We start from the raw sequence: 24,348 nt of genomic DNA, 5'->3' as shown, positions 1-24,348 counted from the left end.
AAGTACAAATGGGAAGAACCAGAACAGAAGCCCCCTTCCAAAGTCAAAATCCTGCCAGTGTCCCAGACCCACCTCAAACAGAAAAAAAAGAAAAAAGAAAAAAGAAATTGTGCCGTTCATGCCTCTTTCCTTTCATCAAATGTCCCATTTTTCTTCTTGGTTGTACAGCTGTTCCTTGCTTTCTAAGGGGGACCCCAAGGATACCAAAATCCAAGAATGTTCAAGTCCTTTGTGTAAAGTAGCATGTTGTTCGCCTCTTACCTCTATCCATCTTCCTGCATACTGTGAGCCATCTCCAGATTAGCTGTTATACTGTACTGCTTAGGAAATAACAGGAAACAAAGAGAGAATTCTGTGTGTGCTCAGGATAGACAACCATCTAGACCTAAGGACTACATGTCGGCAACAACATAACTGCCTCCCCCAGATATTTTCAACCCACAGTTGGCTGAATTTGCCGATGAGAACAACTGCATGTACAAAGACCAACCAGATATTCCTTGAGGTCTCTATAGGCCTTTATAGCCTTATTCCAAGGCCTACCAGTCTTGCAGGTATCAGGAGGTACTCAACATACATCCTCAAGTAAAAATTTAAGCAAATATGAAATCTGAAAACAGATAAATAAGAAATAGTCATGTATTTATACTATAAAATATTCTATGCTTTTCAAAAAGTTATCAACATTTATGATAGTACATTTAAAATACAGAAGTATTTAAAAACTAGTCACATTTACTGAAAGTATGCTTACTTTAAATTTAAATACTTAACATTCCCTTTATTGTGAAACATAAAATGTATGTGTGTTTACACTGCTTAAACCAATCACCACATGCACATCCCTCAAACCTAAAAAGTTTAAGGTCAAAGGGCTGACCTCCAAGGGCTCTGAGCTCCGAAAGCCTAGACTGTCCCTCCAATTTCCCACCCCAGCTAAAAACTATATAGCATAGGATTAAGCAAAGACATTTACAACCATGAAAATACACCAGCAGGCAAGGAGCAGACACACTTGTTCACATGTGCTGTGGAAACAAACTTACATGCCCTCAGCTGAGGTCTCAGCCTCTACACTGAGACAGCCACGGGGAACAAGAAAAGTACAACACAAGTTACCTCCTGCAACATAAAAGAATGGGAGTTCTTTTAAAATACAAGTTAGAGGAGGCTCTGGCCGGGTAAGTGGCCTCCCTCACACCCCAGCACCACCCCCCACCCACCACTCACCCCTGTCTGGCCTGGCCCTGCCCCTGTCCCAGGTGTGGCCCACTCCGGCCCTCCCAGGTCGAGTGGCTGGGCCAGGCTTGCAGGTGGGCTCTGGAGCAGCCCAAGCCCATGAGGGCTGAGCACCTGCCAGGCACTGAGATGGAGCTCCAGGCCCGAGAGGAGGAGCAGAGGATCAATGTGGTTCCAGAACTGATTCCAGTGTTTCATGAACTATGGGCCCCAGCCAGTGGCCGCTACAACCCCACTTGCTGTGAACACACTGCTGTTGCACACATGCATTCCTGACTGTTCTGGCCACAGTGGGGAGTGCCCTCCTGATCGGCTGTCTGATGACTCCCAGGACAAGATAACAGCATGGAATCGTGGAAGGAGACTGTGTCCTCTGCATCCTTTCCACAGCGTTTCACATTGTGCCATGGAAAAGACCCACTTAAGGACAGAGGAACATCGTTTTCAAGTGTGTGATGGAATGGTTATCTATTTTCTCACTGCTGCTTCTTAAGTTCCATGGTTAAATCTCTGAAAGCTTAGACCACTGGCAGCTCACATGCATTGGTTTATCTGGCTCATGGCAGCTGGAAGAACCATTTATGTATTTCTCTACCATGAAAAATACGAAGGGACTGAGCTCTTTTTTTATCTCACAGTGGGATTTTCGCCAGCCTTGGTGGTGACATTGATGGATGCCAATGGACACCATGAACTTCCCTGGGGGGTGCTTAATTTATTGCTTGGGAGCTGTGTTCCTCAAGAGTGATGACATCATTCCATTTGCCCATGCCACCTGGCTCCTGTTCGTGGCCGGGGCAGCTGCAGTGCATTACTACATCATTTGGGCAATTCCTTTACCCAAGTCCTACAGACTTTATGCAGCATCTTGACCAGTCTGTACTAGGTCTCCAAATCAGTATTATCTCCATTATGGCACTTGCCAGTGGGGTAAGAGCTGAAAATTGCACAAGGGAAAAAAAAACAACGAAAAAAAGAAGGAACTGCACTGACTTTCTTTATATCTTCTGAATATAATTACTGTGAAAGTGTAAAAGCGGTATTCTGGAATTCCGCCCCCCCCTCAGCAAACAAGTAAGGTAGAAAATTAACTATTCATTCCATTCCACTGTCATGAAGGACTCTGGATAGACTTGGCCAGCTGATGTTTACAAACCAGGATTTTGTATTTAATTTTACAGATTTTACCACATGACTTTTCTGTTTTGTTTTGTTTTCTGGTACCGGGGATCAAACTCAGGTCCTTGTGCTTTCAGGGCAGGCGGCGGAACCACTGAGCTAAATCCCCGGCCCACAACATGATTTTTCTAAATTACAAGGTTAGGTTGTAAAAGTCAGTACAATAAGAAAACTTTCTTTTTAAGGAAAAAAATTGTTTTTATCACTTTCCCATTCACTGTGTAAAGAATCATGGACAGAACTTACACTACTCTTTACCATGTTTCATCTTGGCATAATGGTTATTTTTTAAATAGAAACTTAAGTTTTTGTAAATTAAAAAAAAACATTTCACTGAAGCACACCTCTGAAGTTCCTCATTCATGTTATAAATTTTTGCAGCAAGCAATCAACATCCCACAAGTGAACAAATGTTACACCCCTTCTGACAGTTTTATTAAACATGGAGAAATTGCCAATTTTTAAAAACTGCAGTTTCCCAAACTTTTCTGCCAAGCTCTAACTCTGAATTTGGTGCTGCTTTGGGCCATATACCGGATCTAATTTGGTTTATCAGTGATCAAAAAGTATTTTGATATTGCTCACTTCTCCAAAAGATCCAACTTTTCTCCTTGCCTTTGCCAGGTCTTCCTCAGAGTCTCTTTCAATGGTGGATGAGTATTTCCATCTGTGTTGTGACAGTCTTGTTGGGGTGGCCATCTGCTGAGCATTATGAGTCTCAGTGAACACTGTTTCTTGCCTGTTTGGTGCCCGGTGGTTAAGTCATTGTCACTTGGCTTTAAAACACCTGTTTGATATTTATTTTAAAATTGTGGACCTACATGCCCAAATTCCCATTCCTGCCTTTCTTCTGCATTTCTCAGTGTACTGCTTTTTATCACAGAAAAATATTTAAAGCACTGACAAGTAGAAACTATAGTCCATGAGTTATATTCTGACTTAGTGGTGTGGCATTTATATATGTATATATTATTTTTTGGTTTTCACTCATTGTCTTATATTAATATATTAGTTGTTTATTTGATTAATTGCTCTTATTGGTGTTTTAAGAAATGAAATAACCTTGCCTTTAGATCAGGTGCCCATATTGCCTATTTTCCTAGTAATGGATGTGCTCACTGGAACTGTCAGTTAACAATAAGCTTATTAACTGGAAATTTATATTGATGTAGCTTTAAAAGAGAATTTATTTGATGTGTACATTTAAAACTTTGGTGAGTTGTAGGAGAATGAGGAGCAGAAGAACTGACTCTTCCGGTGAATTTTTAAAAAGGCAAAGTACCTAGCGATGACACCAATCACACCACCCCACATGCATGATTCTGAACACCTGGATGCCTGCTGTCTTACTGTGTATCTTTTACTTTTAATGTTAACTGTCTGTGGATTCACTGAAAGTTTGCTCAAAAGTAACACTGTTAAAACTACTAAAATGTATGTAGAATATTGTGCTGTAGACTAAAATAAAGTTGTGTCAGATGACTTAATTATATCTGTACTGTCTATTTTTTCTCTTATTTTCTGAATAGGCCATGTCTTCCCATATATCTGGTCATAGCAGATGAACATTGTACAGCTAATGTGAGGCTCTGGATGTCACATCTACCTTTTACCTCTGACAGGCAGGTGTGCTAGAAGCCCAACCAGTCCCATGTCTCTATAATCCGGTCAGCTACCAAGATGAGTCAAAGTAGCTAGCATCAGAGACCCTGTGAGGGACCGTCTTGCTCTGGTTCACCCTGTTCCCTAAGGAGAACCCTGAGGAGAGACCTGGCGCATTTATTAGGGCTCTTCCTTCCTGGCAGGCTAAATGCCAATTTTTATCTCCCTGGTTCCACGAATCTGCCTCAAGGTCTAATCATCTTCTCAGGTGACAACTGTAGCAGTGACAATTGCTTCAAGGAGAGAAATGGTGCCACATGGCTCCCTTACCTGAAGGGCTTCTATCCCTCTGAAATCTTGGTCCTGCAAATCCTGTCTGCCTCGGGCCTCTCCTATGTCTTCAAACTGAGTCTTTAAAAAAAAATTTCCACCCTTTCTTGTTAATAGGACTGCTCCACACAACCCAATAAACTGCTGCCAGAAGAAATCCAGTATAACATAATCTTTGTTTAAAACTGAACCAGAGGGGAACTTTCTTATATAAATACACATAATTTCACTCAAGTTTTTCCTATTTGGTCTCCAAAACTTCTGCAGTTTTTCCAGGGGACGACCCCAATCAAGATTGGATGAAATAGTTGGAGTTTGGGAAAACAGAGATTTGGAATCACTGTTGACTAACAGAAATCCTTAAAATTCCTAATTAAAATAAGCCATTAACCCAAATATCATCAGGTATTCTAAAACCAAACATACTTTACTGCTGAAATTGGGCGTGTGAAGCTTCATAAAAGACAGAAATTGGGTGTGTGTGTGTGCAAGAGAGAGAGAGAGAGAGAGAGAGAGAGAGAGAGAGAGAGAGAGACACCGAGACTATAAACTAGCCCGGTACTGTATAGAGCAGATGACACAGTGAATTTCATTTCTTGTTCCTTTGCCTCCTTCTTCTGTCCCACCCCAACCCCACCCAGAGAGCTGGGCTGACTGTACAGATGGAGATTTCAACACAGACCCATCATCTTTCTAAAAGGCTAAGCCTCTTTCTCATGGTTTCCCAGTACTGAGTAGAAGCTAGGGTAGAGATCATAAAATTAGACAACATGTGAGTTGAGACAGCAAATGGTGTTTACATTTGCCTGTAACAAAAGACGAAAATAAGAATGAACAGTGGAAAAACAAAAATTGACAGACAAGAAACCTGGCTACATTTCCCTATTACCCTATCAACTTTTGCGCCCTCAGCAAGTGATTCTGGAGTCTTCTGTGTCTGTGAGAAATGAGGGGACTCATGCACTCGTATTAGTCAACAATCATTTATGGAAAACAGACTCCATTCCAGATGCCTTGCCAGGTATTAGGACTGCAGTGCTGAATGAATCAGACATGGTCTTGACCTCAGGGCTAGGTCAGTGGCCCTCTACTCTGGCTGCACATTTAAGTACCTGGAGACTTAAACTAACACATGACCCTGGGATAATTAAAACCTGAGGTTGCCAGGGATTTAGCTCAGTGGGTCTGGCGCCTGCCTCACAAGCGCAAGGTCGCGAGTTTGATCCCTGGTACCAAAAAAAAAAGAAGAAGAAAACCTGAGGTAGGCCCTTGACATTGGCAGGTAGGGGTGGGGAGGGCCTTTCAAGTGTTTCTGATGCACAAGATGAGCTGAAAACTACTGAACGCTGTTTCTGAATCTAACTTTCTATAGTTTTCTAAATAAGCATTTTTTCACAGATTAAAAACCTTCAAAATAAACTGATTTCAACACCTGTATGTATATATGCATGGGGGCCTAGCGATCAGGATGGCCTCGACTGTGCTACCACTCTTAAAAGTGGTACTGTCCTGAAAAGCTGTACTGCCTGGGAGTATCCTCTAACTTCACTCAACCTTCCTTGGAGATTCACAGTCAAAAGCCAGGCCCACGGTGACACAGATGGGAATTCTCCCCAAGGGGTGGTGGATGCCTGAACCACACGCCGTTCTGGCTTTGTTCCCTTGGGTTAAAGCACTAGTTCCCAAACTTCAGTTCATTCATGACTTTGGTCACATCTGTGTAACATGAGTGCTATTTTTATCTAATGTTCTTTAAAATCTACTCACTAAAGTAATGAGTGTAATAACCCTAACACATACAAAAACAAATTAGAAAGCCCTTTAAAAGAGAGCTATTAGTATATGAATAAATACAGATCAATGGAACAGAATAGAAAATCTAGAGACATGTCCAATTAATTATATATGACAAAAGACAGCATCTTGAAACACTGGGGGCAAAGTGACATTTTAACTAGTGGAACACCTGAATAACCAGATGAAAAATGGTAAAATTGAACCCATGTCTCAAACTCTGCATCAAATTCCAAATGGACTAGGGATTTAAATGTAAAAGAAAAAAACAAAACAAAACAGGCCGGGGATTTAGCTCAGTGGTTTCGCCGCCTGCTGCGCAAGCACAAGGACCCGAGTTTGGTCCCCGCTACCAAAAAAACACAGAAGTACTAAAACAAAAACAAAAAACATGGCTGATTTCAACTTAGGAGTGGAGAAAACTTTCTGGGTATGACTGAAAAATTGAGAAGCAATGAGTAAAAAGACTGAAAAAAATAAAATGTATTTTTTATTTAGATATAAGAACGCACTCGTGGGTCCTCTACTGCCACCCAGCGAGACACCCCAGGAGCCAACCTGATACCCACCCATGAGCACCACTGGGCTGGGGGCAGGGGGGCTGACCCCTGAGGGACAGGGACAGGAGCTGGTGTGCACTTCCTTCTTCCTTTCTCCCCAGGTGCCAGGGCTTGTGGGGCTGAGAGGGTGGTCAGTGATGCATGATAAACGCTGCTATCCCTGGTCCTCTCCTCCCCCGTTTCCCTCCCCTTCCCTCCTCCTGGCTTTATGCAGCACCACTTCCTTCCCAAATCCTCTCACAGGAGTCTTGGTTTCAGGCGCAGCTTTGCGGGAAACACAGCTGAAACACTGTGGACTTGCTCTGCTGATCTTCCAATAAATATAAAATATACGGTTATTAACATTTCAAAAGCACTCATTAGGATAACCCCCTGCGCCTTACACGTGTGCTGACTTCCTTGAAGGTACGGTGTGAAGGGGTGAGGAGGACTTAGCAGTGAAGAATCTTAACAAACACGACTTTAGCCAGTCCTCAAGGTCAACATCATCAGTCTGAGGCACCTGATGGTAAGTGCCCTCAATGTCACGGATGAATAGGACATCCTCTGTGGTCTTCCTCCCCAGAACATCTAACCAGGAGAAGGACATTGGACAAATTCCAATAAAGGGGCATCTTACAATACACCTTGACCAGGACTCCTGTAAAATAGTCCAGGTCATCAAGGGTAAGGGAAGCCTGAGAAACTCTCACCATAAGGAGGAACCTAAGGGGACAGCTATGTATACTGGAGCTCCTGGGTGGCACTCAAGAACAGGAGAGTGTGAGCAGAGAAGAAGGGAAAGCTGAATAAACTGGAGACTTCAGTTTATACTAATGTATCAACAGTAATGTATCATACTGATATGTCAATAACAGAAACTGTCTATGGAGGGGTGTACAGGACTCTCTTCTTAGCTGCTCAGGTTCCTTACAAATCTGAAATGGTTCTAAAACACTGCCAGGGATTTAGCTCAATGGTTCCGCTGCCTGCCTCACAAGTGCAAGGTCCCGAGTTCGATCCCTGGTACCAAAAAAAATAAAATAAAAGAATGGAAGGGCGAGAGAGAAATCCATTTCTCCCTCCCTGAGGTCGGGCCATTCTGGAATGACAGACAGACAGACAGACAGACAGACAGACACACACACACACACACACACACACACACACACACACACGCTCCCTGTGATTCTATGCAAACTTGCGAGACACTGAGGGTTACAATCCTTACAAAGGTTAATGTTTAGAAGTCTTTTGTTTTTTGTTTGTTTGGTTGGTTTTTTTATTTTGTTTTGTTTCGGTACTGGGGACTAAACTCCGGACCTTGGACTTTCAAGGCAGGCGCGGAACCACTGAGCTAAATCCTGGCAGGTTAATGTTCTCAGAAGGAAGTAACGGGAACAAATCCTGTCCAAGGCAGCAGTATGGAACAACAGGCAAAGGCACCGGCACGCAGCATTGCGCCCACTCACTCAGGACACAAAGCACTTTTCAGGTTGGCTGGCAGCTTCCACCACTTGGGGTGGCCGCCCAAGCAATGCCTTCGGAAGGACCTCCTCCAGGCTGGAGTGGACACCAAGATGAGCTATGCTTGTGCTCAAGAAGCATCTCCCAAGCTCCAGGCATAGTGCCAGGCTCTAAGAATCCGGCAGCGATCAGATATCTCACAGAGTGGCGGCCAGGAGAGGGTGTTTCATCAGGGGCTGCCAAGCCAAGCTCTCGGGGGGTCAGACGTCTACTGCCTCTTAAAGATCTGCAGAAAACCTGCGCTTAGTGCTACAGAAAATCACGTCTTGCTTTTACTCATAACGAGAGGCACACACTGGCTCATGTTTCCCTTCGGCCATGACGTCTGTGAATTTCACTGCTCAGTGTGCTCAACTGCAGTAACTATTTCTTTTTTCTTTTTGGTTTTTTGAGAGAGGGTCATGCTATGTAGTTCAGGTTGAACTTGAACTCACTATGTGGTCCAGGCAGGCCTGGAACTCATGGCGATCCTCCTGCCTCAGTCTCCCAAGGGCTGGGATTATAGGTATGTGCCACCACGCCAGCAGTAACTATTTCCAATCTAAGAGTTCTGGTATAATTTTCTTCCCTAACCCAAAATAAGGTACCTCTTGTTTTGTTGTCTGCACCCTCTATCTCCAACTACTCCCACTCCTACCTCCATATTGGGGATTGAACCCCAGGGTCTTTTCAATGAGCTACATCTGTGACCATTTTTGTTTTTATTTTTGAGACAGGATCTTGTTAAACTGCCCAGGAAGGACTCAAACTTGTCATCTTCCTACCTCAGCCTCCCAGAGTGCTGGGGCCTAGTTCATTTTTATTTTTCAATAGTTCTATTTTGTGACTTTTACAGAGAATGTCTCTAAATCTGTTTTAGAAGTTGAAGCATCAACAGCAACTGTGGTTTCTAAACCAGAAAATTATTACATATGTAGAAAAGTTATACAGTGATCTGATAAAAGGGCAAAATATTTGAAATCAGAATTATCCCATATTTTCCAGGGTTTATCTTTCTCACAGTACAAATGAGGGTAAGGTAAATAGCCATTATTAAACTTCATAAGCTCAGAAGCATTTCATATATTTGTTTGCTCTCACAAAGGCCTTGGAAGGAAGCTGGATGGTTTTCATTTATATTTCAGGAAAATGGAGGATTGTAAGGTTAAGCAATGTGTTCAAAATTAGTCAGAGAAGTTCAGAGAAGGAATCCAGGACTATCTGAGCCTAAGATCCAGGCTGCTTGGAATACAAGGGTAAAACTAAACTCTAACTTTAAAACTCCAAACCAATATTTAAAACAAATAAAAGCTTGCTCACACACCTACATTAACTGCGGTGGGAAGAGTAGATGTCTTTCTCACAGCCTTAAAGACAAAGACAGTCAAACTTTAGACGATAGCTAGAGGAACTGAGCAGGGCGCCCCCCATCGGCCAGTAGATAGGCTAAGCATTAGCATTCTAAGTGCGAAGGGGTCTCAGATTTCTTCCCTTTCTTACTCCATTACTTCTCCCTTCTGATCCATTTCCTAGCCATTCTTTTCGCTGTGTGTGTGTGTATGTGTGTGTGTGTGTGTGTGTATCTCCATATTAAACCTTCAAAATTAAACTTTTCCTTTCTTGGTCATTTTTTTTTTTTTTGGTACTGGGAATCAAACTCAGGACCTTGCACTTGTGAGGCAGGCGGCGGAACCACTGAGCTAAATCCCCAGCCCCTAAACTTCCTTTCCTTAGCTTGGTCTTTCTGTCTTCTTTAACGTCCTGATAATATGTATAGATTATACTCTTTGCTCCCAGTGATACTATTTATCTTAAGGAAATAATCAGATGCACACAGACATTTACTGCAATGTTACAACGATGAAAAACTAAAAATAAGCTTCCTTAAAACTGGGGCATTAGTAAATAAGTTATGGTACACCATTTGACAGACTAGCTGTTTAAAATGTTTCCAAAGAATATTTAACAAGGGGGAAATGTATATGTTAAATGTAAAATGCTCAATACAAATACACAATAGAGTACACTATCAACTGTGTAAAAATGTTATACATGAAAAACAAACTACATCACTGATGTGGCTTGATGAGATATCTATTATCTTCTTTATGTCTTTGTTGTTAAATTCTCTACATCCAACATGTACTAATTTAAATCAGAAAAATGTTATTTTTTAAAAAGTAAGACAAAATTATCCAGAGTGACCTTTTATGCTATAAAGGAGGAGACCCCAAACCCCGGCGGGTGCCCGTGGCTGGAAGCCTCTGCCTAATTAGGCATTTGCTCCTGCCACAGCACTAACCACACATTCGTTTAGGGGCAGCAAGTCTCCTCCTCAAGCTCACAGTCTACTGCAAGCTTGTGCCACCTTGGGGGTGCTCAGGTTCCTTTAAAGGGAAAAGTCATTAATAAAACAATATCGAATCGACTTATTTATTTGCATGCAGCATATATATATATATATGAATATAAAGCTAAATTTAATGTTTGTGTAACTAGATAAGCATAACAAATTTATAATTAAATACGAAAAACTCCCACCAAACCAGCAAAATTCAAAGTAACATTATTTTGTGAGCTGGTGACTTTGGGGGAGGTTGCTGGGGATTAAACCCAGGGCTTTGTGCTTGTGGGGCAAGCGCTCTACACTAAGCTCTGTGCCCAGACAGTGATATTACTTGAACAAGGTGATGACTGTTGTTCAAATTAAAATCACTGCCCACAAGGTAATACACAGGGCACTGACCCGAACACCTACAAAGACACATGTACACACTGCAACCCTCCCTATGGCCCCTGTAGCTGGTGGCCTCCAGATTACTCCAAAGACATCTGGACAGCTCCCTGACCCGACCCTAGTTCAGAAACAGAACTGGACCCAACTGTATTAGCCAGGGGAGGCCCAGGGTAACAACACGGACCATGCCTGTCGCTGTGTACCCAGTGCCGTACTCTGAACCACGCTGTATTCTGTAATCCTAGAACTGACCATTCTGTAACATCTTGGACCCTGTGGTCACCTGGGACATAACCAGATCAGCCCACAGGCTAGACTGGCTTACAGGCTAGACAGCTTACACACACAGGCTGGCCCTGGAGAGGGCGGGGAGCTTTGTGAAGACTAGAGGGGACCCTCACTCCTTCAGACATTATAAGCTGCAATCGGGTAACACTGACTTTGGGCAAAGCGCTGCACTGCCACCTAACAGAGAAAACGTTGCCCATATCTCTGCCATATGAGTTATTGATACAATCGAGTGTCTGACCAGCAATTTAGAAGGAAACATAACTTCAGTCTTCACCTCCTACTTCAGACAATTCAAAAGACAAATTTTAAAAAACTCTTACATAGAGAACAGGAAAAAAAAACAAAACAAAACCTTAAATGTAAGAAGTAATGGAAAACCCACAAAGAAAATGACATAATGACATAAAAATTTTAAACTTCTACATACTAAAGCCTTAAAAGATAAAAGGCAGATTGGGAAAATATTCACAGAAGAGAACATTCCCCACAGGTAAATGACTAACGTATATAACTAGGAATGTGGTGCATATTGTATATGTGTCAATGGCTTCTTAAGTAGATATCTTAGTTACTTTTCCTGTTGGTGAGACAAAATACCCGACACCCAAAGTTAAAGGAGGAAAGGTTTATTTGGGCTCACAGTTTGTAGAGGTTTTTTTCAGCCCATAATTGGCTGGCTCCAAGGCAGGGTGGCATGGCAAAGGGGCATCGCAGAGGAGAAAGAGTTCATTGTGTGCCAAGGCAGGCACAGGAGCAAGGCAGCAAATAGCAAGTGACAAGAAGCAATAGCAGCCCTTTTTCTGTCCCTTGTATTCTATCCAGGCTATATACCCTTAGGGCGGGTAGCACTCACACCCAGGGTAGGCTTTCCCATTATCCACACTCAGAACTATGCCAAACCAATCAGTAGACTAATTTAGTAATCATACACCCTGAATCCCAGCATTACACACTTAGATCCAGCTACCTCTGAAAAGCCTCACCTATGACTGCACGAGGCTTTGGGGGGACATCTAGATACAAGCCATAATAGTAGATGCAGAAAGGTATTTAGTAATTTCTGTAAATTTTTAAGGTATGGGGTTATTTGTAGGGGGTAGTCTTGGAGACTAAGCCCTAAACCTGGGGGATCTGACACAGACGATATCAGAGCTGAATTAAGGGACACTCAGCTAGTGTCCACTCTTGCAGTGAACTGCTTGCTGGCAGGGAGAAAATTCTGATACCTTCTGAGGTCACAGAAGTGTTCTGTTTCTACTTTTGAGACGGGGTCTCACTATGTTGCCCAGGCTGGCCTTGAACTCCTGGGCTCAAATGATCCTCTTGCTTCAGCCTCCAGAGTAGCTAGGGCCAGATGTGTGCGCCACTGGGCCTGGTCGTTCAGTGTTGGTTATTGTGGGGTAAGAGCAGAGAAGACAGTTTGTTTTCCCTCCTTATAAATAACCAAATCAAGTCAGCTGACAAGAGAGATAACAAGTACTTTAGGTACAAGGACATATACACCTGGGGATGCTTCCCTGTAAGCAGCCTCAACAAAAAAGCAAATCAAACTGTTAGCAGGGTTTTAAAAATCTGTATAAAATGAATGACTTAAAAAAGGAAAAATAGTAACTGAACGACTCATTCTGGAAAAATCATTTAAGAACTTCCATTTTTTACATCCAAGCATTTTTATCTGATCCAAAAGAAGAGAATCTGGGAATCCTATTATTAGTCAAAAAGTGAAATGTTTTTATTCAAGAGGACCAGTTAAGGGGTGATTTTGAATCAAATAAATTAAGGAAATCAAACAGGAGAAAGCATAAGTATGGAAAGAAGAAAGAAAAGCACCGGCCTCTAAATCCTTGGGTTTACAATAATTACCCAAGCCAAACTGACATTTTATTCAATTAATTCTATATTGAGGAGTCATAAATTTATTCTTAAAATTATCTTGATTCCGAGAGCATTTTATAAACCAAGAGAGATGATCTAATGTAACTAGGACAGAACACAAGAAAATAGGTGTTATTCTTCTCCATAGCTTCTAGAAATCTGGAAGCATAAATCTTCAAAATTGAGTATTAGCTTAAACTGTCCCTGAACACACAAAAATCAAGAATTGTCCATGGGGCCGGGGATTTAGCTTAGTGGTTCCACCACCTGCCTCACAAGCAGAAGGACCCGAGTTTGATCCCCGGTACGAAAAAAAAAAAAAAAAAAGAAAAGAATTGTCCAGTAACTGTGGACTAAGAAAATCCAAAGAATGTTCTAGGTGGAGAACTAAAAAATCTGGGGAGAGAAGATAACAGCTATCTGCTTGGAGGGGTGGGGGAGGAGGACTGGGAAGGTGCCTTTCCCCAGGAGCATTTGTCAGTTCTGAAGGGAATGCTAACCACCTGGTGCTGCTGTGGGGACATGGACTTGTTGCCTCAAGAACAAATGGGACCAAAGTGACCCCAGATTATAAGTGCCCCACTGGCCTGACAATCAAATGGGAGTTATCTCTGGGAGGCAGAAACATCATTTTATACCTCAAATCATTTCTACAATTTTACAAATGTGATGTCCAATGCATATTTAAAAAAAGAAGAAAGGAAAAACAAGCTGGGCATGGTGGCACACACCTATAATCCCAGCACTCAGGGGCTGAGACAGGAGGATTTCCATGCGTTCAAAGGCCAACCTGGGCTACACAGTGAGTTCAAGGCCAGCCTCAACTATACAGTGAGACCCTGTCTCAAAAAACCAAAAAGAAGGGGCTGGGGATTTAGCTCAGTGACACTGCGCCTGCCTCACAAGCACAAGGTCCTAAGTTCAATCCCCGGTACCAAAAACAAAACAAAAAGAAAAAAATAAAAATGAAAACACTAGGCACATAAGGAGGGAAGACAGTATGAATGAAAAATCAACAGAAATAGACCCTGGAAATGATTCACAAATATCAGAAACAGACTTCAAGATAATTATGTATAAGCAAAAAAAAGATAATTATGTATACTATGTTCAAGGTGATCAAAGGCAAGATTGGTTATTTGGGCAAATGACTACAGACCATAAAAGGGAACCAAATGGAAATTTAAAAATTAAAAAATGAAATTAAAGAGTCAATGAATAGGTCTAATAACAGATTATATAGATCAGAAGAGAGACAAGTAAGAGATATCCAGAACAAAAACTAGACAAATTTAGAAAATAGAGGTTGAGACACAGAAAATAAATCAAATATCCTAACATATATAATTGTAGTCCCCAAAGAGAAGGTAAGAGGTAGGAGGGAAGGAAGGGGTAGAAGTGATAACTGAAGCACTAATGGTTGACTTCCAAAACTAATGAAAGACATGAAGCCACAGATTCAAGAATTTCTGAGAATCTCAATTATAAATACAAAGAAATTCATACACAAGATAGCACAGGAAGACTGAAAATCAGTGACATTTTAAAGAGTGCATTTTAAAAGCAGCCAGAGAAAAAGAATAGTTTCTAAGGAATGACAAGTCACTTCTTCATAGAAACAATCCAAGTCAGAGATCAAGGGAAAGTTTTAAAATGCTAAAAGAAAACAATGGCAATCCATGAATTCTGTAACTAACAAAAAGGCTTTGAAATGGAGAAAAATGTTCTAATTTAAACTGTAATGGTTGCACAATTCTAAAAACTAATGAACTGCATGATTTATTTTTTTCTTAACTGCATAATTTAAATGGATAAATTTTATGGCATGTGAATTGTTTCTCAATAGGGCTATTTACAAAAAAATGAAGGACAAATAATAAGATCTTTAAACAAACACTAAAAATTTGTCACCAGCAAAACCTGCATTAAAAAGAATATGAAAGCGTTTTCTTTAGGCAGAAAATAACCACCGGTGGAAGACTGGAAGATGACAAAGGTGACACAACTATGGAGAAAGATGATCTTTGTGATAATCAGGGCTTAACTAATGATGCTGAGTAAAATGAAATTTAACCCCCTTCTCCTATATTACACAAAAATCAATGCCAGGTGGACTATACATCTGAAGCTGAAAGGCAAGCAGTAAGGTTTTTAGATGTTCTAAGAAAATACCTTCTTGCTTTTGGAATAAAAACTCTTCAAATTAGGAAGAAAAAGACATGTAAATCCTCAAGGAAAATTGGGCAAGATATCCAAACAAGCATGTCAGAAAGGAGGACATCAAATAAACATGAAAAGATGATGAGTCTCTTTAGTCAAAAGGAAACAGCAAACTAAAACCACAAAGGGATCCTGCTTCACACTCACCAGAAAGGCTAAACTTTAAGGCTGACAATGCCAAGTGTTGACAAACACACAGAGCCACAAAAACTCAGGTACTTCCTGGTGGGAGTGTAAACTGGTACAACACCTTGGAAACTTGATATTTACTACACACCACAGCTGATGATACGCAATATCTTTTGATCTAAAAATTCTACTAGGTCTCTACCTACCAGAAATGAATGTAGCAGGAGGCATACGAATAAATTCATAAACATTATTGATAGCCAAAAGCTAGATACAACCCAAATGTTTACCAACAGTAGGACGGAGAAGCATGGAATACTTAAGACCACGGAATATTGCAGATCAACGAAAACGAACAAACAATGGTCACAACAGAAAGGACGGATCTCAGAATGAAAGAAGCCAGACACAAAGAATACAGGTTGTATTTCAGTTATACAAGGTTCACAAACCAGACAACCTCAGTCTTTACGGAATGTGTTTAGAAGATAAAATTGCACAGAAAAAAAAAAAGATTACTGCAAAAAAGGGGGCGCACAGTCAGCTCTGGAGAGGAGGAAAGGGCGCAGCGACAGGGCGCGGGCACCTGGGCTCCTGCGGCCGGCACCGCTCTCCAGACCCGGCGCCCCGGGCTCGCCGGCGCGGGACAAACCCCCGAGAGCCGCCTCTGGGGGCTGCGCGCGTTCCTGCGGCGCGATGGAGGGCGAGGGGACGAGGCTGGGGAGAAGGGGGCGGCGCTCCAGACCGGCACTGCAGCTGCATAGCGAGCCTGGCGGCGGCGGCGGCCAGCCCCCGAGAGGTTCCGAGAGACCGGGCCCGGGCGGGGAGCGCGAGCGAACGGGCGCGCCGCCCCAGCCCCAGCCCCGCCGACGCCGTCGCTGCCGCCGCCGCCGCCGACTCACCTCATGGTCGCGGCTGGGCGGGCGCGGGGCGCGGGCGCTGGCGCTAGCGGGGGAGCCGGCCCCGGGCGCGGCGACTCCGCGTCTGGCTGGGCTGCGGGGGACGCCGGGGGCTCATCTTCTCGGGCGGGCTCTGGGCCGCTAGCTGCGGGGAAGGGCGGCGGCGACGGCGGCTGACAGCTGGGCCCCGGCCCCTGCCATCTTGGCGGGCGCGCGTGCCCGGCCGGCGTGCGCGCGCGCCCGGGCCGCCAGCCGACGGGGCCTCGGAGGGGCGAGCCTGCGGGGTCCGGCCGGCGGGAGCGCGCGTGCGCGGAGACTCGGAGCGGGGGCCCCGGGAAGCGCGGGCGAGTCTCGGCCCACTCGCCGAGACGAGGGTGTGCGCCGGCCTGTGCGCCCCTCCGCCGCTGAGAGGACCGCGGGCGCGTGCGTCCGCCCGCCCGCTCGCAGCCTCTGAAGAAAAGGAGCGCGCTCAGCGGTCGGAGCTCCACACAAAAGGCGCGGGGTTCCACCGTCCGCGCCTCCGGGAGGGCTGGGCCTGAGCCGCGAGGGGCGGGGACTCGAGGGGAAGGAGGCGCGGCGGGATAGGGTCAGGGTCTCGGGGCGGGGAAGTGGGCATGACTCATCGGAGAGGGCGGAGCTCCGGGGAAAGGCGAGGGTCCCGGGCGGAGATGATGTGGGCGGGGATAAGGGCGGAGCCTCAGGGAAAGGGCGGGGCCCCAAGGGAAGGTCCCGCAAAATTTTCAGGGAACTGGGATGTGGGTGTGGAGTGGGCGTGGCCTGGAGGGCGGGGTGGAGCTCTGAGGAAAGCACAAGCGGGCCTGGTCCGCGAGAGCTGGAGCGACCACGTGGAGCGACTAGGTCCCTTCCCCGAGCACTCACAGAGTCGGGGAGCCCCCTGGATCTGCTCGCAGTAGCCAGAGCATTGCCACCACTTCGGCTCTGCTGTGCACCTGGCCCGCTGGTACTCGGGCACCCTGATCCAAGTGTTGTAGAGCGCGCGCCCACACCCGACTCTGCATATGGAACCCGGTTGGGACCGAGTTGCAACCTGGAGGCTGGAGTTGAGCCCCCTTCTCGTAGGTTCTAGTCACCAAACTTGAGCGGGTGCTGTGATCTAGTCCAAGCAGCTCCCGAGGGAGCGGCCTCTCCTACGTCATTTGTCCCTTCCTTCCGGGAGCCTGGACTGGTCAGCGCGGAATAGCCTTGCGTGTCTCAACCCTAAAGTTGCTGCAGTGGAGGAGCCTGGTCACCAGAGGCTTTGGGGTTCTCTGGGGAGGCAGTGCTACCCCCGGTTGTGCGTGTCAGAGTCCTGGGCCGAGACGCAGTTCTCTCCCTTTCCGCCCTGGCTTCTCCGTGCTCCGATCCCGCACTGCCCTGTCAGTCTTTCCTGCTAGATACGGTAAATCTGCCCAGATAGGGGGAGGGGGTAACACAGGGAAGGTAATAGAAAGTCCTTAAAGAGTGTCACATCTTGGCCTGGCATGGTGGTGCATCCCTGTAATCCCAGCACTTGGGAGGCTGAGACAGGAGGATCGCTGTCAGTTGGAGGCCAGCCTGGGCGACACAGTGAGACTCTGTCTCAAAAAACCAGAAAAAGAAAAAGAAAGAAAATCAAACAGGTGACCAGCTGAAGAGCCGGATGAACATATGTTTTTACAGATTCGCAGTCCCGGAGAGGCTCCCTGTTTCTTGAAGTTTTTCCAGCTTTGGTAGCCACTAAGGAGTCAGCCCCACTGCTGTGGTTTCAGTGTCCCCTCGACAGCACTATTGAAATTTAATTGCTTGTCACAGTATTAAAAGATGCCTTTAAGAGATGAATAGACGGTGCAGACGTGCAGACTGCCCTCCTGAGTGGATGGAGGCTCTGTCAGAGGAGTGCTCAGTTATCTGGGACAGGGGAGCTCCTGACAAAAGGCTAAATCTGGCCGTTTCCTCTCTGTTGAGGTGCTTCTTTGTTGTGCCTTTGGTCACAGTTGGTTGCAGCATGAAGACCCCCACGAGACGCCAGTGTGATGCCCTCACACTTCCCAGCCTGCAGAGCTGAGAAACAAATTTCCTTATGCCGCCTAATCAGTGGGGTTCTTCTGTAGCAGTGCAAACACTCGCGATCATCTTCATTACTTAGCATTTGCCAAATCTAACTTTACTCACCACAAATAAAAAAAAATGGTGGCTTTTGATGATTCACCCACGAATCACTTCTGGTTTATATTAACTAGCATGAGTGGATTGCTAATCCTGGCCAGATTCTGAAGCAGAGAGTGCCTGAAGAACAGTAGATGTCTCAGGGACCTCATGGACCACCTGTCAGCCTGCTCCTCCTTTTCATTCGCACCATTCACCTGCCATTCAGCCCTGCCCACCTGCCTCCCCTTTCCTGGAACCTCAGCACCGCCCTCCCATGTGGCTGAGGTCTCCCTTCTTGGCCTGTTGAAGGCTCAGGCTCTCACCGTCCTACCCTGGGATTATCATTTTACTTGCTGGCCACCCCACTAGCCTGTGAACTTCCTAAGTCCAGCAAATGTGTTTTATTCCTCTCTCCACACCATCTCCCCTGCGTGTTACAGTGAGGAACTGAAGAAATCCCGCGTTCACATTGTCACCCTAGCCTGAGCAGTGCCTGGGAGATCAGGGCCCACCTGTCCATTTTTGCAGGCATTTCCATTCGCTGAACCTCCTGCTTGGGTTCTGGGTCCATCTAGCAGGAAATTCGAATTATTTCCATCCCGAGTTGCCTTCCACAGCTTGAGAATGGCCTGTGGTTCTTGTTTTGACTCCACCTATTTTGAGCTCCTCAGCCCCCAAAGTGACTCTCCTTAAGATTAGTTTCCACTGCCTTGAAGGCTTGGGGCACCTGCAGTCATATAGGGGTCCAGCTTTGTGCTGGATGACGACTCAAAGACCTGGACTCATCAGGGGGAAGTTTGGCCGGATGGAGATGAGAGGGAACCTCAGGTGCCTGACCTGAAGATAGGAGCTTCTTAGCAGCACCGTTGGCAAGGAGGGAAGGAGAACTAAAGAGGAGGAGCTTCCTGCTGCCCTACAGGCCTTGGAGCCTGACAGCTAAGGGAACTCACCCACGACAACGAGGAGGCCTCTGAACATTTTAGTGAACTTAGGGGGTTTAAAGGCTGCAGTGTCCCCCACACCACGAGGCAGTCTTCTATCTACTGGGGTGATCAGAACTGTACAAAGCAGGGTTCTTTTGCTCAACTTGGATACTAATCACAAAAAGGCAAAGTGCTGCCCCTTTAAGTTGCAGCCCTGAGCTTTGAGTGCCAGCAGCTCTCAGCTCTTAGCACAGGCAGCCTGAGACTTGAGTGACAGCAACTTTCTGTCCTTAATGTTATCAGCTCTTTCCACTGCCCTTCTAGCAGCTGGAGCTAACAGTGCTTCCTGCTGCTTCAGCAGCTCTTTTGTTATTAGCTGTTCTCCAAGCTCGAAGCCCTTGGTATTATGAGCTCAGTGCAACAAATTCAGCCTGCTCTGCTTGAGAAAGAAATCACGGATGGGTACAATACATCCATCCAGAGAGCCTTTGTAAGGACTTGTGCTGCAGCGTATGGGGGAAAAGCGGATGGTTTTGAGCTTACCTGGACTGACACGACAGAGGTGAAGGGTGCTGCACCTCCATAGAGACAGGAGCGCAGGACCACACACCTTCACAGTCTCCTGCTTATACCTCAGACTTTCCACATAATCTTGCCAGTCTGCACAGGCATCCTAAGCCCCCTGCCTTGGCTGTCACAGCAAAGGCAGGAGGTGCATCTCTTGGACCAGGGTGGGGACACCTGAAGCAGCTATCGAGGGACAGAGCTACCCAGGCAGGCTGTGAGGGGTCCCCTGGGGAGGCAGTGGGTAGGGGAGCTGCCACGGCCAGAACAGACTCCCATAGTGGTTGTGGGCACCAGATGTAGCCATGGCTGTCTTGATGGCAGCTTGGCCAGACTGCCAGGGAAGCAGCTGCCTGGCTCCACTGCAAGGCAATGGCTGTACCCGAGCAGCCAGGCCACTGCTGTCTGCCCCTGGCACCCCAGAAAGCTTCAGAGATGGAAAGAAGAAAAATGAGAAGAAGAAAGAGACTGAGTGGGGCCCTTCTATTGTGTTTAGGAAGGGGCCGTGTCTAACGGAGGGAACATTAATCAAAGAAGTCAGGAGAGTCCAGGACACATGGCACCAGAAATAGGGTATAAAATGTAATTCTTGGGATTAAAAAAATACATTGCTTCAAAATTTAAAAATATTAGAGGCAGCAAAATGGAAACGAGGTTGATGGAAAATAAAACACAAGTTTCCAAAAAAAAAAAAAAATTAGAGGCAGCATAAAACAGCAAAGACATTAATCTAGAATAAAGGTTGGCTTATTTCTCTGTAAACGTCCAGATAGTAAATATCTTTGGCTATTTGCAGGCCGTTTGGTCTCCGACTCAGCTTCTCTGCTTGAGCTTGTACCCTGAAGGCAGCCACCGACGGTACATAAATGAATCCATGTGGCTGTGTTACAATCCAACTTCTCTTACAGAAACAGGAACCAGACCAGATTTGGCCTGTTGGTTCTATAGTCTGCTGACCCTTGGCCGGAGCAGTGATGGCAAAGCTTTTAGAGCTTTCAGTGACAAGAATTCCAGGAGAGATGGAAGGAGGAGAAGCCTTAATTGGGGTCACGATAGACTTTTTAGATTGAAAGAGTTCATCAGACTAAATGCTTTCCTCTAGGATCCGGAACAAGATAAGGTTGTCTCCTATCACCCTGGCTCTTCATATTGTTCTGGAGGTTTTACTCAGAGCAGTTGGTCAAGAAAAAGAAGTCATTCCTAGCCAGGCACTGTGCTTATCTCAGCTACTTGGGAGGTTGAAGCAGGAGGATCGCAAGTCTGAGGTCAGTTTGTGCAGCTTAGTAAGATCCTGCTTGAGTGGAAAAAATCCTTTTTTAAAAAATGGGCTGGGGCTACAGCTCAATGGGAGTGCGTCTCTGGAGATAGAATTTCAGGGGTAAATGAGAGTGAAATAATCACAAGAGGATACCATTATTGCATTTTATTTCAATAAACTTGATCTACACAGAGTGGGAGATTTTGATAAAGATTGAAGAGCAATGTTTGGTTGGACAGAAGGCTGAAGGTGTGGGGGCACCTGCTGGTGAAGTGTTGAGGGGGCCAGTGCCCGGCAGGTGAGGCCCATCCTGGCACTGGGTGTGAGGCCTGCCAAGTAGATGCCACCCTGCCAGCCCTGGCTATGTGGCCCTGGGCAGGCCCTCACCCCCACTGGGCCCTGCAGTCCTCTGGAGGTGGATTCAAGACACCAGAGCCCTTTGGGCCCCTGGAAGTGGCCAAGGTCGGGGAGGACGAGCACCCAGCCTGAGTTTCGGGGTTGCCTATGCCCTTGCCTGATTCCACACTCTCAGCCTCGTCCCAGAGTAGGTTTTTCTGTAGGATTTTATGTGAAGAAAGCTTTGCTGCTTGTGTTACAGTGTTCTCCAGAGAAGCAGCCCACAGATAGTTTAGGAGAGGTTTCTTATGCACAGTTAGTGCACGAGATTCTGGAGGCCGAGGAGCTGTCTGGGAGCTGCAGGCCCAGGGAGGCGGGGGGCGGGGGGGGGGTGAGGCTGCAGCCCAAACCCGAAGCCTGAGTCAGGGGTGCTGAAGGCGTGAGGCCCAGTCTGAGTCCCAGGCCCTGCAGGTGAAACACAGAGCCTCAGTGCCCAAGGGCAGAAGAGGGATGTCCCAGCTCGAGTGGTGAGAGCACATCTCCCTTCCTCTTCTCCCCTCCTCCTCCTCCTCCTGTTCCTCTTCTTCGTCCTCTTGTTCCTCTTCCTCCTTCTCTTCTTCACCTCCTCTCCCTCTTCCTCCTTTGTCCCCTTCCTCTTCTGAACTGAAAGTCAAACCCAGGGGTGGTCGACACTGAGCTACACCCAGTCCCCTTTTAGATTTGGAGACAGGGTCCTGATCAGGCAGCCAGATCTTCTGGCAGCCCCTCACAGACACACAGTCACATTTCCCAGCTATCTGGGCGCCCCTGGTCGAACCCCAAAGCTAACCATCCCAGTGTGGACCCTCCAGCTCCCGAGCCACCTCCCACTCTGACCTTCGCCTGATTTTCTCCTGCCAGAGGTTATTGGTTTTGCCCTGATGACGTCTAGTTCCTTAGACTTTTGAAGATGTTCATAATTAAACTCTCCAGATGTGTGGGTGCACGTGCGTGTGTTTTCCTTCTTCACAAAGCTCCCGCTTAATTTGGAACGTAATTTAGACTTGCTTTTTCCAGATGACCTAGAACTGGTGAGGGTGTCGGGGCCGATGGGGCCTTGAGGCTGGCACATGCCTGGCTTTCTCCTTTGGGGTTTACAGCCTTTAGGTAAAAATAACTTTGTGCAGCTTCCGCCAGAAAGACACTTAAGAAGGAAGAGAGGAGTCATTTGCTAAAAATGAAAAAGCCTACCCATTGCTACTATAATTTTGGAATTCATTTTTGCAAAACATATCAGGAGACATCAAGATGTTCTTGATCAATAACTCAGTAATTTCACTTCTCAGCATTTGCCTGGGAGAAACAAATTGAACAAAAACAAAAGCCCAGTAGACAGAGCTGTTTATTGCCACCTCCTTTGCCAGGAGAGACTCAGAGTTAGGGGCAGAGGTAGCATAAGTCCCAGGGCTGACCCCACCACTCAAAGGCCCGTTCAGTCCTGTGTTCAGTGGTCACCTGCGGGTGACCTGTGGGCACCAGGCACTGAGCTAGGTGCTGGAGGAGGGGACCCACCAAAGGGCAGAGCCTGCACCTTGCTATGGGCAAGTCAACCGGCCCTGGTGAGAAAGGCAGCTCATGGGCAGTGGGGACCGCGGAGGGACCAGGAGCCAGGCTCAGGGACTTTTAAACTGAGTTACAAGTGTTATGATGGTTGGCCGGCCAGGAGCAATGGGAGGAGAGGTGTTGGGCAGAGCGTGCGGTTGTGGGGGACAGAGAAGCTCAGGGGTGGAAGCAGAGAGAGGCGGTGCTGGGGAAGAATGCAGAGCAACAGAACGGGCTGTGGCTGTGTGGGAGCTTTGTCCGGAGAGCCACCAAGGGGTCTCAGCAGCAATGTGACGTGGCCAGGAGTACCGTGGAAAGCTCACCCACACTGCCTGCAGGAAGGGCCGGGCCCAGGCAGCGGTCATGGAGAGACACCGTGGACCCTGGCTCGGCTCCCTGTGGGCCAGAGCCCTTGCGGTTTGGAGGGGCAGAGTGGTGCGGGGGTGGAGTGTGAGTTCTGCAATAACGGCTGCCTTGTGAGATTGGTGAGGGAGTTGAGGAGCTGGTGAGTGCGGCCTTCTGGGGTCCCCACCTGGCACGGGGTGGTGATCTCTCAGGGGGGCCATGGAGCCATCACTATTACTGGCAACTTGTAGATGTGGGCCGGGGTCCGAGCAATGCCAAGCTCCTGGCTTAGGCAATCAGGAGGCTGGAGTCCAGGGTCAGGGGAGAAATTTGGTCTGGTGCATGTGGAGACTGAATGCTCGGGCTGATATCCGGGTGTCCCAGAGAGCCTCCCGTGCTCCCTGGTGGGGCTTTGGAAGGTGATAGGATTACAGGGCTTAGAGCCGACCTGACCTGCTGTTAGGAGTGGGGTGAAGCTGTAAGAGGGGGTCCCTGAGGGCCTGGCCTGCAGGGGTGCATCTCCCTCCCCAAGCCCTGCCTTGGTTTTGTCGGCCTCATTTCCCCGCACCGTGACTGGCTCCTCCGCTGTGTCTTGCGTGCCTCAGAGACGGCTGACTACAAACTGAAACTCGAGCCAAAATAAACCTCTCCTTCCTTTAAGTTGTGGGAATCCAGGAGGTGACAAAGACCCTGAGGAACCCTGGGGCTGCTGAACACGAGGGTGTGAAGCTAAGGAGGCAGCTGAAGGAAAGATACTGATTTGGGCCTTGTCAGGGAGCTGATGGGACCGGGCGGGATGTTCAGAGGGATCCCGAAGCTAGGGGTGATCTGGGAGTTTCCCTCTTAGTGGGAAAGGTTTGAGCCTGTAGCAAGC

The 24,348-nt window shown here is 46.6% G+C and overlaps 1 protein-coding gene and 1 pseudogene across 6 annotated transcripts in view; one reads left to right on the top strand and one right to left on the bottom strand.

The window, feature by feature from the left end:
• Evl (Enah/Vasp-like) overlaps positions 1–16,868 on the bottom strand; it is a 145,329-nt gene extending 128,461 nt beyond the window's left edge. For 5 of the 6 annotated variants that reach the window (XM_087195575.1, XM_087195578.1, XM_087195580.1 and 2 more), the window contains exon 1: positions 16,344–16,564. In XM_087195575.1, the coding sequence (XP_087051701.1) occupies positions 16,344–16,348 (5 nt within the window). In that variant the 5' untranslated portion in view covers positions 16,349–16,564. Of the gene's footprint in view, positions 1–16,343 lie in introns of all 6 variants that reach the window. The other variant, XM_087195572.1, reaches the window with a different exon arrangement.
• On the top strand, positions 1,275–16,205 carry LOC101702586 (monocyte to macrophage differentiation factor pseudogene; annotated as a pseudogene).
• Positions 16,869–24,348: the final 7,480 nt, after the last annotated feature.

Source organism: Heterocephalus glaber, unplaced genomic scaffold (assembly GCF_053883595.1).
Source record: "Heterocephalus glaber isolate CG9 unplaced genomic scaffold, H.glaber_assembly_v1.0 deba00001608, whole genome shotgun sequence".
NCBI lineage: Eukaryota > Metazoa > Chordata > Mammalia > Rodentia > Bathyergidae > Heterocephalus > Heterocephalus glaber.
The sequence above is the reverse complement of the archived record's forward strand: the minus strand, read 5'-3'. Positions and strand labels throughout refer to the sequence as shown.